General features: G+C 44.2%; 1 protein-coding gene across 6 annotated transcripts in view; it reads right to left on the reverse strand.

Annotated features, from left to right (window-relative positions):
* LOC137335377 (solute carrier family 12 member 7-like) overlaps positions 1-16743 on the reverse strand; it is a 259685-nt gene that overhangs the window by 74150 nt on the left and 168792 nt on the right. For all 6 annotated transcript variants that reach the window (XM_068000752.1, XM_068000747.1, XM_068000733.1 and 3 more), the window contains exons 4-8: positions 16412-16558; positions 13588-13642; positions 11201-11331; positions 5892-6133; positions 3295-3506 (exon numbers count right to left, since the gene is read on the reverse strand). In XM_068000752.1, coding sequence (XP_067856853.1) covers positions 3295-3506; positions 5892-6133; positions 11201-11331; positions 13588-13642; positions 16412-16558 — 787 coding nt within the window. The remainder of the gene's footprint in view (positions 1-3294; positions 3507-5891; positions 6134-11200; positions 11332-13587; positions 13643-16411; positions 16559-16743) is intronic.

The following is a 16743-nucleotide window of genomic DNA, read 5'->3' on the forward strand; positions in this document are numbered from 1 at the left end:
AGGGGGATAGATTGTCTCCTAAAGATTCTGCACCTGCCCAACAAACAAAAACAAAAAAAATTCCCTTTTTAAGTAGCAGCGGCAGCACTTTAAGAGCTGCTCAGAAACACCCAGCCACTCACTCACCAAGACCAGGAGCTCACCGCGAATATGTAACGTGGCCAACCCCTCAGCACCAGAGACCGGGACATTGACCCGTTTGTATCAGAGAGTTCCCGATCTGTCCGTGCTGCTTTTGGGGAGGGGTCTGGTGAAGGGGCAGGCACTTCCTCGGAAGGAGAAAAAACAACTCATCCTCAGGTAGGCCTCGTGGTGTCGGACTTTAAACTTGCATTGGTGAAAGCTGGGGGGGGGGGGGGGGGGAGCAGTTCAGCTGTCTGCCTACCCACTATGCTGCCAATGGTGTGGAGAGGCCCAACAAAGAGGCGGCATCAAAACAAAAATCATTACAACACGTGTCCAAAATCTCATCAACTACCCTTCAGGCCATAAACAAACTCTTCCAAGTGTCCAAAAGCAAAAAACTGCAGATGCTGGAAATCTGAAATAAAAACAAACAGAAACACTCAGCAGGTCAGGCAGCATGGGTGGAGAGAGAAACAGAGTTAACATTTCAGGGCCATGACCTTTCATCAGAACTGAAATGTTAACTCTGTTTCTCTCTCCACAGACGCTGCCTGACCTGCTGAGTGTTTCCAGCATTTTCAGTTTCAGTGCACTTGTCTCACTGCATTGTACTTTAAATAGTATCATCTATGTCTTTGCCCTGCATTGTATATACCGATTAGAACTGTAAATGGCAGTTGTGCCTCATTTATTTCAGCTGTACTGTATGTTATCACTAGGGTGCATTTACAGTACAGTAGTGCTGAGATGGAATGGTTTTGCTTGGCACCAATGCTGAAGTTGTGTAAGCTCAACCCGGAATTAAAGCCTCAATGTGACTGGAGCAGAGACACTCTCTGCTCCAGGGAGTCCTATTCCACTTTGTTCTGGAGCTAGCCCGGGCCCTAGCTCTGGATTTACACAACAATAAAAACTAGAATCAGTGCAAAGGAAAAAGGCTTCACTCCAACATTACCAACACAGTGTAGGTTTTTCCAGGAGTTCAGTCTGCCAATTCATAGCAGCGAATCTCTCTATCTAGGTCACTGTTTTCAGAACATAAGTAGAATCCTTCAAAGCTGGGAAACAGAAGTGTAAAAAAAATTCATAGCTACTGCTGCTTCATTCCAGGCGGGCTCAATTCTGAGATGTCTGGTTCAAAGCCAAAACTTGGATCAGCACATTTCATTCCCCACTGGTCCTGGCATATCACAAGGTGGGACTCAAAGCTTTGAAGCATTGCTATTAATGCGTCTGAAGTCCAGAGGTCAAGAACTCCTATTTAATTACTGTTCCAATGTAAATGCATTTATGGATTAGCTGCCATGGTCCTTATGATTTGTGCCTCCAAACTTAATAGTATCCACTGCCATCTCTTCAAATGCTACTCGTCAGTCCTCCATTCCTTCTCTGGAAATTTGCTGCCATCACTCTACCACTAAGAGAGTGAAGCCCCTCCTTGTGTTGAAGTCGAGACTCATTGAACAGGCACTAATTCCTTCTTTCCTTCTCTGGATTTCAAACTGGAGAATGATATACTCCCCTCAACCTTTCCTTCCTTCTGAAATCTCCAGGATTTTAAAATACAAAATTGATGTCATCTAATCACGACTTCCCTGTACTACCTTGTCTTCGCTTTTACTCTCATCAACCTTGGAGGTCTTTGACATAGTTCCTGGCCCTCTCAATAAATTTAACACTTGACATTCTCCATTTTTTTAATATAGACAAGACCAATAAATATTTTATTTATGACAGCGCAGTTTAAAACTTGGTTCTATATTACTGTAGTACTAAATGGACTAGAGAAAAATAACCTCTGGTCAAAGATTTGCAGTCATTAATGGACTCAGACAGGTTTTCAACAATAGCTACAAGATAAAAAGATAATTTCATCAGGGATACATTAAAGTATCAGTTCAGTTCCATTCGCAACCCCTCCAATAATGAAGCAGTCCGAGCCTGCATGCAGCAAGACCGGGACAAAATCCAGGCTTGGGCTCATAAGTGGCAAGTAACATTCGTGCCAGGCAATGATCATCTCAAACAAGAGAGAGTATAACCACCTCCCCTTGACATTCAACAGCATTGCCATCGCCGAATCCCCCACCATCAACATCCTGGGGGGTCACCATTGACGAGAAACTTAACTAGACCAGCCATATAAATACTGTGGCTACAAGAGCAGGTCAGAGGCTGGGTATTCTGCGGTGAGTGACTCAACTCCTGACTCCCCAAAGCCTTTCCACCATCTACAAGGCACAAGTCAGGAGTGTGATGGAATACTCACCACTTGCTTGGATGAGTGCAGTTCCAACAACACTTAAGAAGCTCGACATCATCCAAGACAAAGCAGCCCGCTTGATTGGCACCCCATCCACCACCCTAAACATTCACTCCCTTCACCACCGGCGCACAGTGGCTGCAGTGTGTACCATCCACAGGATGCACTGCAGCAACTCGCCAAGGCTTCTTCGACAGCACCTCCTAAACCCGCGACCTCTACCACCTAGAAGGACAAGAGCAGCAGGCACATGGGAACAACACCACCTGCACATTCCCCTCCAAGTCACACACCATCCCGACTTGGAAATATATCGCCGTTCCTTCATCGTCGCTGGGTCAAAATCCTGGAACTCCCTTCCTAACAGCACTGTGGGAGAACCTTCACCACACGGACTGCAGCGGTTCAAGGAGGCGGCTCACCACCACCTTCTCAAGGGCAACTGGGGATGGGCAATAAATGCCGGCCTCGCCAGTGATGCCCACATCCCATGAACAAATAAAAAAAAACACCAGCAGCATTGATTTGTCCTGAATGTATTCAAAAAATACATGGGGGGTTGTCAGAAAAATAGGGAATAGTTATTTACCAGGGTTAATAGTCCAACTGGACTTTATTCACATGCAGTTGATGTCCACTTATTTTAAATTTATTTTATTGTCAGTGTTAAAATAACAGCAATTGGAATGTTTGTCCTACAGTTTAAATTAAATTCTAATGAGACTGAGTTTAATCTTTGCACTTCGCTTAAAGATACGATGGAAACTGGCATTATTGGTATGTGGGGAGATGGGAGCAGGCGATGTTTAAAGTGGATTTCGACTCCTGCCTCAGGTTAACTTGTCCATTAAAACCTCTTCCTTGTACGGCTGCTACAATATCTACTTTTTCTGATAAATACTCACCAATTATAACTTTGCTAGCGACCCCGGGGATCCCTTGAATCTGTGTGACGTTGTTGAGATCAAAGTATTTGTTGCAAGTGGCGTTGAGAGAGGGGCCATCACAGAAGAACTGCCAGAGCCGAGTGGTCACTGTCTCATTGCCTTCAATTACAACCTTAGCGCACACGTCAAAAGCTCGCCCGGCTAAGGTTCGGTTTCCAAGGACACAGAGACTGTGAAGGCAGGAAAATAGTAATAAATAAAATGGCAATGTAAAAAAATGACAAAGACAAGAACATGGGGGAACAAGGAATCAGCTGGTCACAAGTGTGGGAGATAAGAAATGTGGAAACGTTTTTCTATTTCTACCTCCACAATGTAACAATCTGATTAATGGTGGAAGAACGTAATGGGAGTAATTGTGACGGGGCGATAGTGTAAAACGGGCGATATCGATTCAGCCACCCATTATACATTTCGCCCGATTTTCATTTCCACTGAAGTAAACGGAACGGGAGAAATGTATAGTGGGCGGCTGAATCGATTATCGCCCAAACTCAAAATTATCCCCCATAAGTCAAGATGATGAAAAGGTCATTAAACCCATCAAAGCCCATCCCTTTAGCACTCCAACTCACTCAGCCTTATATCCCAAAGGATTTTGAACTCTCCCAATGTCTTGGGCTCTATCATCATCTTACTAGTAGATTATTCCAGGCATTTATCATCATTGGACCTTATAGTTTACACTTACATTTCACTAATTTAAATTCATGTCTTCTTGACCTAACTTTGAAGCAATATCTGGTTTGTCTCATCGGTACATCATTTCATACTTTGCTAAGGGGACGGTGGGAGAGAGGGAGCGAGGGATAGACTTTTGAACATGACGACCAACATTATAAACAGTAGTCTGACCATTATACAGCCAATATACATTGAATCAAGGCCTGAAATTCCTGAGAGGCTGGGCAAGCAAGGGTGAGGAAAAATAAAACTGACGCAGGGAAATTCACTGGGGTCAGTGGTACGACTCACTGGCCACAATTGCAGCAGCCAAGCTACAAGAGGAAAATCTAGGCCTATGTACATGTAGGTTCTCAATTCTCCCAATGAAAGTGCATCTCTAGTCCTATCCTATGATATTAGGATCGAAGGAGGCAAGCACCAAAAGCTCCATGATGATAGACAATTACCTGCGTTCCCCTGAATGCCCTCTCCTGGCTCTATTTTGTAACATTGAGCCTTAGAAATAGCCTTAGATTGATAAGATTTTTGTCAGGCAAGGGTGTTAAAGGTTACGGAACCAAGGCGGGTAGATGGAGTTAAGATACAGATCAGCCATGATACGTATTGAATGATGGAACAGGCTCAAGGGGTTGAATGGCCTACTCCTGTTCCTAGAAATGTAATTACATTTTTCAAGCGTTCGAAGAGTTTTAGGCCTGGATTTTCCAATCGCTGTTATTTTAATGCAGGAACCCAAGTTTATCTTCAACAGTTTACTGCTAGCGTTAAAATATTGCCGATCAGAAAATCTACGCTTAAGCGTTAGGAACACATGGTCACTTCAAGAAATCAGCTAATGACAGGTATTAAAAAGAAACAGATTGAAGGCAAAGGCCTAAAAGTCTCGTAACCTTGGATACAGATCTAAGACTTGGTACCCCAGTCTTTGAAGCAGTCATCCCACTCGGATCAGTTATAATAAAGTTCATCGTTAGAAAATCAAGGGTTATTTTACTCTCACGCATAGCCTGCTGGTATCAAGGATTTCGTTAAAAACAAATGGAGGATAATGGCCAGTCCCATCATGACCGAGATCATTTGAAGGGACAGACATAGTAGTGACTTGATTGTATCCATTTCCCTGTCCCTCCCCATTTTGTGCCCCCTCTCACGAAGATGCTGAGGTATGGTTCCATGGTTACTGGCAGCCCTCAAATTGGACAAGGTAATGAAGGGCTGCTGGTACCTGTGAATATGCACCCCAGCAACGACCAGCACCTAGAGGATGGGAGAACATTGAAGGAGCTAAAAGGTTTAAATTATGAGTACAGGTTGCATAGGCTAGGCTTATATTCTCTTGAGTATAGAAGATTAAGGGGTGATCTAATTGAGGTGTTTAATATGATTAAAGGATTTGATGGGGTAGATAGAGAGAAACTATGGGAGAGTCCAGAACAAGGGAGCATAACCTTAAAATTAGAGCTAGGCCGTTCAAGGGGGATGTCAGGAAGCACTTCTTCACACAAAGGGTAGTGGAAATCTGGAACTATTTCCCCCAAAAAGGCTGTGGATGCTGGGGGTCAATTGAAAATGTCAAGACGGAGATTGACAGATTTTTGGTGAGTAAGGTTATCAAGGCATATGGAGCAAAGGCAGGTAAATGGAGTTAAGATAAGATCAGCCATGATCTGAATAGAGGAACAGGCTCGAGAGGCTGAATAGCCTACTCCTGTTCCTATGAGAGAGAAAGTAGATACAAACTTGTATTTCCAATCTGTATTAACTCGAACTCCAAAAAAAATTTATTTATTTTTCGTTCTAAACGATAAGACCCTTGAACAATCCTCGAAGCAGCTCCTTCGATGTGGCTGATGAATGGATGTACTTACGGAAAGTCCGGAGGATTGAAGGCGGTTTTGATGACCCCTGCGTAGATGGAGAAGATGGAAAGGATGACACAGGCCAGGAAGACCAAAGCCAGTTTGTTGACGTACTTGACTCCGACAAATACTACCGTGGCCATCAGAGTGATGGCACATGTGCCGTAAATCCTCATGTTATTCAGCATGGCCTGGGTTTCTTGGCTGGGATCCTCTGCTTTAAATATAGCTGCACTTGGAACAATGTAAGTCTAGAAGAAAAGTTGTGCATTTAGAACCCCACCGATTCACCATTCTATAACTTACAACATTTTGGCAACAGCTTTAACTGTTTTTTATTTTTACACCTTCTATACAATTTCTATCTCCATCTCCCCTAGCCCATAAAGTGCAAACACTAACTCATGCTGGGGGACAGTTCCACAAGCGCTGACTGCCCTTTTACATAAAACTTTACAGCACAGAAACAACAGGTGTTTATGCTCCACACAAACCTCCTCCCAACTTCATCTCATCCTATCAACATATCCTTCTATTACTTTCTCCCTCATGTGTTTATCCAGCTTCCCCTTAAATGCATCTTCGCCTCGAGTATTCCGCAATTGCCACATTCTAACCACTCTTTGGGTTAAGAAGTTTCTCCTGAATTCCCTATTGGATTTATTAGTGACTAGCTTATATTTATGGCCCTTAGTTTTGGACTCCCCCACAAGTGGAAACATCTTCTCTACGGATACCCCATCAAACCCTTCATAATTCTTCAAATACTAGTCTTGAAAGCAAGTATCACCGGGCTGTTCAGCTGTGGAAGGTATAATAGCCCAACCAAATTCTGTCTTTGCCTGACATTCATGTGCACACTATACCAGCAGGACAATATTAGGCAACAAGATGAAACAGTTGGACATATTCATCCAATATACTGGTAATGAGAATGCCCTGTTGCCAAACCAGGTGCCTTGAGCTTTCAGTCCTAGGCTTTTGCTTTGGATGTTGAGCAATTTCACAAGTTCCCAACCTGACCTCTAGTGTCAGGCTCTACCTTGGGGACAGGACAAAGCGACATTCAGTTCCTCACCCTGCTACAATTGTACCTCCTGTCACCCAGTTACAAAGTGGAATTGATGGTAGTCATGGAAACAACTCTCCCCTTCTCCTGACTCGGTGATACTTTGCGAAGTGGGATAATAGAGGAAATATGTTGAAGGCCAACAGAATTCAGGAGTTGCTTCATAAGAACACGTGTGTACGGGAGGAGGAATACGACAGGTTTGTAAAACTTGTTGCAATTAACCTTTGAATTACTGCTAGTTTGTGCAGCTGGTGGACAGCGGGGATATTGAATGTGTGTATAAGAGGAGTACTATTAAATAGTAACTTTCAAAAGGGAATTGGATATATGCTTGAAAAGGAAAATTTTGCAGGTCTATGGGGAAAGAGCAGAGGAGTGGGACTAATTGGATAGCTCTTTCAAAGAGACGGCACAGGCTGAATGGCCAGCTTCTGTGCCCCTCTCCACATCTCCCTCCAGAACATCCGTTCACTTGTAAACAAGGCTCTTGCTATCCATGAGCTTATTGTGGATGATTGCATTGACATCATGGCCTTAACGAAAACCTAGCTGATGGGCGATGACACCTTCCCCCTTAATGAAGCCTCTCTGCCTGGCTATACCTTTCACCACTCAGGCCGCCACGGTGGCAGTGTGGCCATTCTCACCAAATCAAACCTCGGTTTGTCCCCCTACTCCTCTGCCGCCACCTTCTTTGGGCATCTCACCTTGTTTCGCCCCTCTCACCTCTCCTTTAAAATCCTCTTACTCTACCGCCCAAGTACCACACCAAGTTTCTCACAGAGATATATTCACTGCTTTCCTCCCTCAGCCTCTGCACCTAGGGACTTCTCATCCTCGGTGATTTCAACCTCCATCTCAACTCATTATGCCCTCTCTCCTGAGTTCACCACCCTCCTATCCTCCCTTAATCTCTCCCTCCATATAAACTCCCCTACCCATATTCACGGCCACCCCTCGACCTTGCCATCTCACGTGGCCTCTCTACTCCCATTGTGTCAATCACTGATAAGGCCATCTCTGAGCACTTCCTTGTATCCCTCTCCACCCACATCCCCCTTCAAACCCCACTTCCTCTGTGTTCGCCCCTGGAAAAAAACTCTCCCCCAGGTCACTTACAGCGGCACTTTCAAATTCCCAACTGTCTAGTTTACCACAGCATTTCTGCAGCTACTGATCTGCTCAATCACACCCTCATCTCCACCTTTGATGCCCTTGTCCCCATTAAAACCATTACTCTCTCTCACCCTGATTGTTCCCCCGGTACGGCCCTCATCTCCGTTCCTTTAAGTCCAAGGGAAACAGACTTGTACGTTTGTGGCAGACAACTGGTTTAGTCATTCATCGCCAGATCTGGCTGGACCATATAAAGCACCATCGGGTAGCTGCTCTCCTCTGCCAAAACTGCTCACTATTCCAGGATCATCCTGAAATGAAAAGATAACCCCCGGCTTCTCTTCACTACAAACAGTCTTCCTAAACTCCTCCCCTGCCCCCTCCACCCTCACCTCCAAGAAGTGTGAGGAGCTCATGGACTTTTGTTACTAAGATTGAGACCATCCATCCAGCTGCCTCTGCCACTTCCCTCCCTTCCCCTAGCCCACCAAGCCAATCTTCCCCTATGGACCCCCCTGCCCTAGCCCTGAACTCACATCTTTCACTAGTTTCTTGCCTATCTCCCCTCCTGTCCTCTCCAAGCTCATCTTGACCATGAGATCCACCTCCTGCCCCCTCGACCCTATTCCCACTAAACTGCTGACCACCCAACATGCCTTCCTGGCCCCCATGTTAGCTGATATTGTTAACGGTTCCCTCTCCTCGGGTACTGTTCCCCTCCCCTTCAAATCTGCTGTCATCACCTCCCCCCTCAAAAAATCCATCCTTGACCCCTCTGTCTTGCAAGCTACAGACCCATCTCTAGCCTCCCTTTCTTCTCTAAATCCTTGAACGTGTTGTCGCCTCCCAAATCCATGCTCATCTTTCCTGCAACACCATATTTGAAACCCTCCAATCAGTTTTCCGTCCCTGCCACAGTACTGAAATGGTCCTAATCAAAGTCACAAATGACATCCTATGTGACTGTAACAGTGGTAAACTATCCTTCCTCATCATTCTCAACCTGTCTGCAATCTTTGACATGGTTGATCACACCATCCTCCTCCAGCGCCTCTACTCTGTTGTCCAGCTGGGTGAGACCGGGCTCGCCTGGTTCCATTCTTATCTATCCAGTCATAGCCAGAGAATCATCTGCAATGGCTTCTTTTCCCACTCCCGCACTGTTATCTCTGGAGTTCCCCCTCCTATTTCTCATCTACGTGCTGCCCCTCGGCGACATCATCCGAAAACACAATGTCAGGTTCCACGTGTACGCTGATGACTCCCAGCTCGACCTCACCACTGTCTGATTTGTCACACTGCTTGTCCAACATCCAGTACTGGATGAGCAAAGATTTCCTCCAACTAAACACTGGGAAAACCGAAGCCATTGTCTTCCGTCCCCGGAGTCACAAACTCCGTTCCCTAGCCATCCACTCCATCACTCACCCTGGCCACTGTCTGAGGCTGAACCAGACCATTCGCAACCGTGGTGTCCTATTTGACCATGAGATGAACTTCCGACCACATATCTGCTCCATACTAAGACCGCCTACATCCACCTCCGTAACATCGCCAGACTCCGCCTCATGCCTTTGTTACCTCCAGACTTGACTATTCCAATGCTCTCCTGACCAGCCTCCCACCTTCCACCCTCCATAAACTTCAGCTCATCCAAGCCCAAATCGTAACTCGTACCAAATCCTCTTCACCCATCACGTCTGTGCTCGCTGACATACATTGACTCCCCGTCCAGGAATGCCTCGATTTTAAAAGTCTTATCTTTGTTTTCAAATCCCTCCATGGCCTCACCCCTCCCTATCTCTGTAACCTCCTCCAGCCCTACAATCCTCAGATCTCTGCGCATCCCCGATTTTAATTGCTCCACCATTGGCGGCCGTGCCTTCAGCTGCCTAGGCCCTTAGATCTAGAGTTCCCTCTCTAAACCTCTCTGCCTCTCTCTCCTTCTTTAAGCCTTACCTCTTTGACCAAGCTTTTGGCCACCGAACCTAATATCTCCTGATGTGGCTCGGTGTCAAATTTTTGTTTGAAAATGGCTCCTGTGAAGCACCTTGGGACGTTTTACTACGTTAATGGCTCTATGTAAATGCAAGTTGTTGTTTTTGTGTGTGTCTGTACTAAAACTCCAAAACTGCCACATCCCTGGCCAGGAGTGTCTTACTTGCTGGGAGCGCAAATTGGAGAAGGGCTGAAAAGCCAGGAGCGCAGTGGATCAGTGCACCCGATTCTCCCGTCTCATATTTCCGGGGCTATAAATTACTGTTTAGTGCTTTGTCTTTGAGAGGTGGTGTTCGGAGAGTGAAATTATGTTTTATTGTGACTACTGACTTGGATTAAGAAAAACATTCTACGATACAATACGCAAGCAAGCTTATTTTAACAAACGAGGTGAAAAATAGGAGAACATTTGCGCTTCTCTGTAATGACCCTCCTCCTAATGAAAACAAATGATTGCGTGACTTTGAAATGTGCAATTACTAAGAATGCAATTTCATTAGTAGGTCATTAATTATAGAGGAACACATCTTTCAGTAATCCATCCTTGTTTCATGCATGTGATTATATAACAGGAAAAAAAGTTGCATAGACTAGGCTTGTATTCCCTCGACTATAGAAGATTAAGGGGTGTTCTAATTGAGATGATTAAAGGATTTGATAGGGTAGATAGAGAGAAACTATTTCCTCTGGTGGGAGAGCCCAGAACAAGGGGGCACAACCTTAACATTGGAGCTAGACCGTTCAGGGCTGATATCAGGCAGCACTTCTTCACAAAAATGGTGTTGGAAATCTGGAACTCCCCCACTACCCCCCCCCCCCCCCCCCCAAAAAAGCTATTGCGGCTGGGGGTAGGGAGGTCAATTGAAAATTTAAAAACCGAGATTGAAAGTTTTATGTTAGGTAAGGGTATTAAGGGTTATGGAACCAAGGTGGGTAGATGGAGTCAAGATACAGATCAGTCATGATCTAATTGAATGGCGGAACAGGCTCGAGGTGCTGAATGGCCTCCTCCTGTTCTCATGCAATGGTGGTGCAATTATATATATTTTTTCATAAAGGCTTTGAAAGAATTAAGATTTCACCGAAATGTCGAGCTTGACTCTGCTCCAGTCCTGAAATTGCAGCAACTCACCAGTAGAATTTCAATCGTTCCCAGGATGTACATGGCCCCAGCAAACGTGGTTCCCAGATAAAAGCAGAGGCCCACAGCGCCTCCAAACTCTGGGCCTAGTGACCTTGAGATCATGTAGTAGGAGCCTCCGGCTGTGAGAAAGGGACATAAATATGTGTGAGAACTGGTGAAAGGTGAAAACGAGAACAGGTTTGATCAGAAATAAAACAGTCAGAGAGAAAAAACGATAACATTTTAGCATCAGCAAAGACCAGAATAGATAGCCATATCCGAGAACTTACCGCTGACGTTTACTAATGGGCACTGAACAAGAATTTCCTCAAAACTGCTTCCGCTCCACCGCCATAGCTTTGCCGAAAGCGCAACAGACAGCCACATTTACGCGCCTAAACAGGGGTTCCACCGTACCTCCGACTAAGTTACGGGAGCAGCTCAGAGGAAATTCCCGGCCACGTTTGTACGTCGTCCCTCATACGGTCAGCCGTGACTCAGTGGTAGTACTCTCGCCTCTGAATCAGAAGGTTGTGGGTTTAAGTGCCACTCCAGAGATTTGAGCACATAATCTGGGCGGACACTCCCAGTGCAGTACTGAGGGAGTGCTGCACTGTCGTAGGTGCCATCGTCATATGAGATGTTAAACAGATGTCTACCCTCTCAGTTGGATGTAAAAGATCCCAAGACACTACTTCGAAGAAGAGCAGGGGAGTTCTGCCTAGCCAATATTTATCCCTCAACCAACATCATTAAAAAAAAAATTATCTGGTCATTTATCTCACCATTGATTGTGGGACCTTGCTGTGCGCAAATTGGCTGCCATATTTTCCTACATCACAACAGCCTGGATTATGTGCTCAAGTCCCTGGAGTGGGACTTGAACCCACAATGTTGTGGCTCAGATATATATTTGATGCATAACAGCTAAGCCTGAGAACAGCTCTTCTGACCCACCTCTTAGCTGAAAAATGAGGCAGGTCTCCCAGACACCACAGCAATTTCTGGGCACACAGGAAAACAGAAGCTTAAGATTTAGTCTGCACAGAGACAACTGCCAATTTTGGCAAGTCCTTTCCAGAAAAGAAGAACACTGTAACACAGACAGCTCATGGTCTGTGAGTGTGGTATTTGTTCCAGTATAAATCAACTGAATAATCACTAAATGAAGCAGACAGTAATGATTTTTCAGCAAAACAGAGCCATATTATTCATGTCCCAACACATTTTAGGCTCTGTTTAGTGTTGATAGCAGATAGGATGATGTTTCAAGTTGCACGGAGGCATTTTGTTAAGAGACTGGCCAGCAGCAAGCAGCCCAAAGGAGGCACGGAACGTTAACTCTGAACGACAATTAATTATTCACAAGAACGATGATCTCGCATTACAAAAACGTGTTAACTTTATTACCTTTTTGTGGCGGAAAGTTCCGGCAAATTGCTAAGAGCCATTGAACACCTCGCAGGTTCGGGGCAATTGAGGGGGTGGGAGGGAATCAGTTTTGCGATAATTATAAAGAAAGTTCCAGAGGCCTGCAGCAATGAAGTTGTGGAAACTCCCAGGATAATTAGAAACTAAGCCAGAGGATTTACAAGAGGTTGAAGTGCAGGAAAGAACTGTTGTAGATGGAACTTGCAATGACAGATGAGAAAATTGGTTCAATGTGTCTGCATATAATAGGCATTCAGTATAGCATTAAAGAAAGAACTTACATTTATATAGTGCTTTTCACAACCTCAGGATATCCCAAAGCGCTTTACAGTCAATTAAGTATTTTTGAAGTGTAGTCACTGTTGTAAAGTAGGAAACCAATTTGTGCACAGCAAGGTCCCACAAACAGCAATGTGATAATGATCAGATAATCTGTTTCTTAGTAATGCTGGTTGAGGAATAAATATTGTCCAGGACACCGGGAAGAATTCCCCTGCATAGTACAGCAGTATACAGTTTTCTAGCACAAAAGATCAGAGCGTTCATGAATACTGAGTTAATATTCTCCATCTCCTTAGGGCTCTCTGCACCATCAGCATTCCCAGTGGCCGATGGGCTTTTTAGAAAAATGTCCCTGTGCGTATTTAAACATCTTCCTGTGTGCTTTTCAATAACTCAACGGCTAAAAGTCACAACTGAAAGTTTAATTAAGTTAAAGTAATTGTAAGTGCTTAGAGATTCAAATTGTAACTGAGATTTTAAACTGAGTTGAAAGGGCTGGGTCTGGCCATCCAGGGTCCTGGACAATCTCGATGTTCATTTATTGTGGGTCCAAAAGCTGACATCGGCTGACGACTCCTCATTTCCAAAAACAAAAAATCCCTTAGCCGACGAGCAACACCACGGGAGATCAATTCATTTACATTATATAAAAAGCCTTTCCTTTACAAGGAGGGTTCAATTACCTGGCACCACGCCATTGGTTGCTATGGCACTCATCGATATTGCAGTCAGCAAGGTCTGTGAAGAAAAGCCCAGTGAAAATTAGCTTGGCCTCAGTACAGAAAGACATACAGTAATCCTGATGTAAAGGAGATTACCAGTCATGGTTTCTTTACACAATGGCATTGATTAATATTGTTTGCTCTTTTTTTTATCTTCATTATTGGAATGTGTGCATCACTAGCAAGGCTAACATTTATTGCCCATCCTTACGTTGCCCTTGACAAGGTAGTGGTGGGCCTTCTCCTTGAACCGCTGCATTCCGTGTGGTAAAGGTACTTCAACAGTGCCATTAGGCAGGATTTTCAAGGATTTTGACCCAGCGACGATAAAGGAACGGTGATATGTGTCCAAGTCAGGATGGTGTGTGACTTGGAAGGGAACTTGGAGGAGATAGAGTTCCCATGCACCTGCTGCCCTTGTCTTGATGTGCCAATCATGAATCCTTCCCACATGCTGCAATTCCAAAAGGTGATGCTACTGAATCTAATAATCTCTTGCTATTCAGTGATTTTTTTTTTAAGAAGACTGGACCTAATTGAAGGTGAACACTGATTGCCTTGTTGGATTATTACCTACAGGAAGCAGGAGGAGAGGTAGGGCTGATTTCAGTTTCTGTGCATATTAAAATGGCATTAAAGTCAACAGTATTGTGAAACTATTGCTGTTCAATTGATTAATTGATTAATAACGTTATTTACTCAAATAGCTACAGGGGTTTTTCAACATAGAGTGTTACGCTGAGAATGGAGCACGAACAAGGCAGAAGCACATGACTGCTTTGGATAATGTTACAGCACATGACAGCACAGAAGCTTCTGTGATCTCAAAGAAGCAATCTCGGCCTGTTATTCAGTCTAAAATATGACGGTTTCATTTATATCCGCAGAAAACCCCTTAATACCCAAGTACTGGAAAACGATTTCAAATGGATAGCTGGATCCAGGACAAGAATCATAAAATTCACACTTCGGCGACACTCATTCGACAAGGTTCCACATAAGAGACTGTTAACAAAAATGAGAGCGCATGGAATCGGAGGCAACCTATTGGCTTGAATTGGTTAGGAGGTAGGAGACAGAGAATAGGGATAATGGGTATGTACTCAAATTGGCAGGGTGTGACTAGTGGTGTCCCCCAGAGATCCGTACTGGACACTCAGCTTTTCACCATATTTATAAATGACTTGAGTGAAGGAAGAGAGAGCCGTATATCTAAATTTGCTGATGACACCAAGTTAGGTGGAACAGTAAATAGTGTAGATGGCAGCAGAAAGTTGCAAAGGGACATTGATAGATCAAGTAATTGGGCAAAACTGTGGCAGATGGAGTTCAATGTGGGGAAGTGTGAGGTCATCCACTTTGGGCCCAAGAAAGATAGATCAGAGTATTTTCGAAATGGTGAGAAGCTACAAACTGTGGATGTGCAGAGAGATTTAGGGGTCCAAGTACAGAAATCACTAAAAGCTAGTGGACAGGTACAAAAAATAATTTAAAAGGCTAATGGAATGTTGGCCTTTATCTCGAGGGCTGGAGTACAAAGGGGTGGAAGTTATGTTACAGATGTACAGAGCTCTGGTTAGACCACATCTGGAGTACTGGATTCAGTTCTGGGCACTGCACCTCAGGAAGGATATATTGGCCTTGGAGGGGGTGCAGCACAGATTCACCAGAATGATACTGGGGCTAAAAGGGTTAAATTACGAGGACAGGTTGCATAGACTAGGCTTGTATTCCCTTGAATATAAAAGATTAAGGGGTGATCTAATTGAGATGTTTATGATGATTAAAGGATTTGATAGGGTAGATAGAGAGAAACTATTTCCTCTGGTGGGAGAGTCCAGAACAAGGGGGCATAACCTTAAAATTAGAGCTAGGCCCTTCAGGGGTGATGTCAGGAAGCACTTCTTCACACAAAGGGTAGTAGAAATCTGAAAAACTCTCCCGCAAAAAGTTGTTGAGGCTGGAGGTCAATTGAAAATGTTAAAAATTAGATTGATAGATTTTTGTTCGTCAAGGGTATTAAGTGTTACGGAACCAAGGCCGGTTGAAGGGGTTAAGACACAGATCAGACCCATGAGCTAATTAAATGGCGGAACAGGCTCAAAGGGCTGAATGACCTATTCCTGTTCCTATTTTGTAACCTACTCCCAATTCATACCATAGCAATACCACACCCTTTCGGTTCGTACCATAGCGATACTATACCCCTTACAACTCATGCCATAGCAATACCATACCCTTACTATTTATACCATAGCCATACCGTACTCTTACGGTTCATATCATAGCGATAATAAACCCCCTACAATTCATACCATTAAAATTAGCAGCCCCAGACTAACACAAAGTTAACACTAGATTTGAAGCACCAAATCCCCCTTTTATATTAGCTCAGCACCGATTAAATTGAATTTGAGCCCTGATCAGTAGTAAATTTTTGATTTAAGTCTGAACACCAGGATCAACATCCAGTAGCAGCAAGTATTCAAATCCTTGTTTAGAACAATTGTAATAGGACAGATGGTCCCAGGTACATTCTTTGGGAACTTCTTTTTATATAGCGGGTCTTCAACTGTCTAGCGTTTGGCCAGAAAATCTCTTCTCAATGACAAACATTCTCTGCAACTTTTTATTTTTAGCAATTGCTGGACAGAGAACTTTATATTCCAAACACAGGACTTGCTCTCCCGCTTATCAGGATAACTATTCCTTTAACTCTTAATTCCCTAAATCTTACAATTTTCTAGAGGTTTCAGTGGGTGAATCCCATCAGTTTCCAACTTACACAAGCGCAGCATATGAAGACAATCCAGAAGGACCCAAAGATGCCTGCAGCTCCCACAATCCAGGTCAAGCGCAGGAACAGGATAACTCCCAGAATGTTCTGTAGACACGGCAGGTAGACCCCTATAAAAGTGCCCATTCGAGGAGCCTGCAAGACAGCATTAATTGAATTAGTCCTTCGCTTGAGAAAGAAGAGGCAACAATGAGCATCAGCACCGCAACAGCTGCTGGGAAGAGGCAGGATTTGATTTTGTACACTGAACAAAGCTGCAGTTGTCACTAAATAGCATAACTTTCAACTATACAATTCATATTTCAAAGTAACAGAACTCG

The sequence above is a fragment of the Heptranchias perlo genome, chromosome 2 (genome assembly GCF_035084215.1).
Source record: "Heptranchias perlo isolate sHepPer1 chromosome 2, sHepPer1.hap1, whole genome shotgun sequence".
NCBI classification, from domain to species: domain Eukaryota; kingdom Metazoa; phylum Chordata; class Chondrichthyes; order Hexanchiformes; family Hexanchidae; genus Heptranchias; species Heptranchias perlo.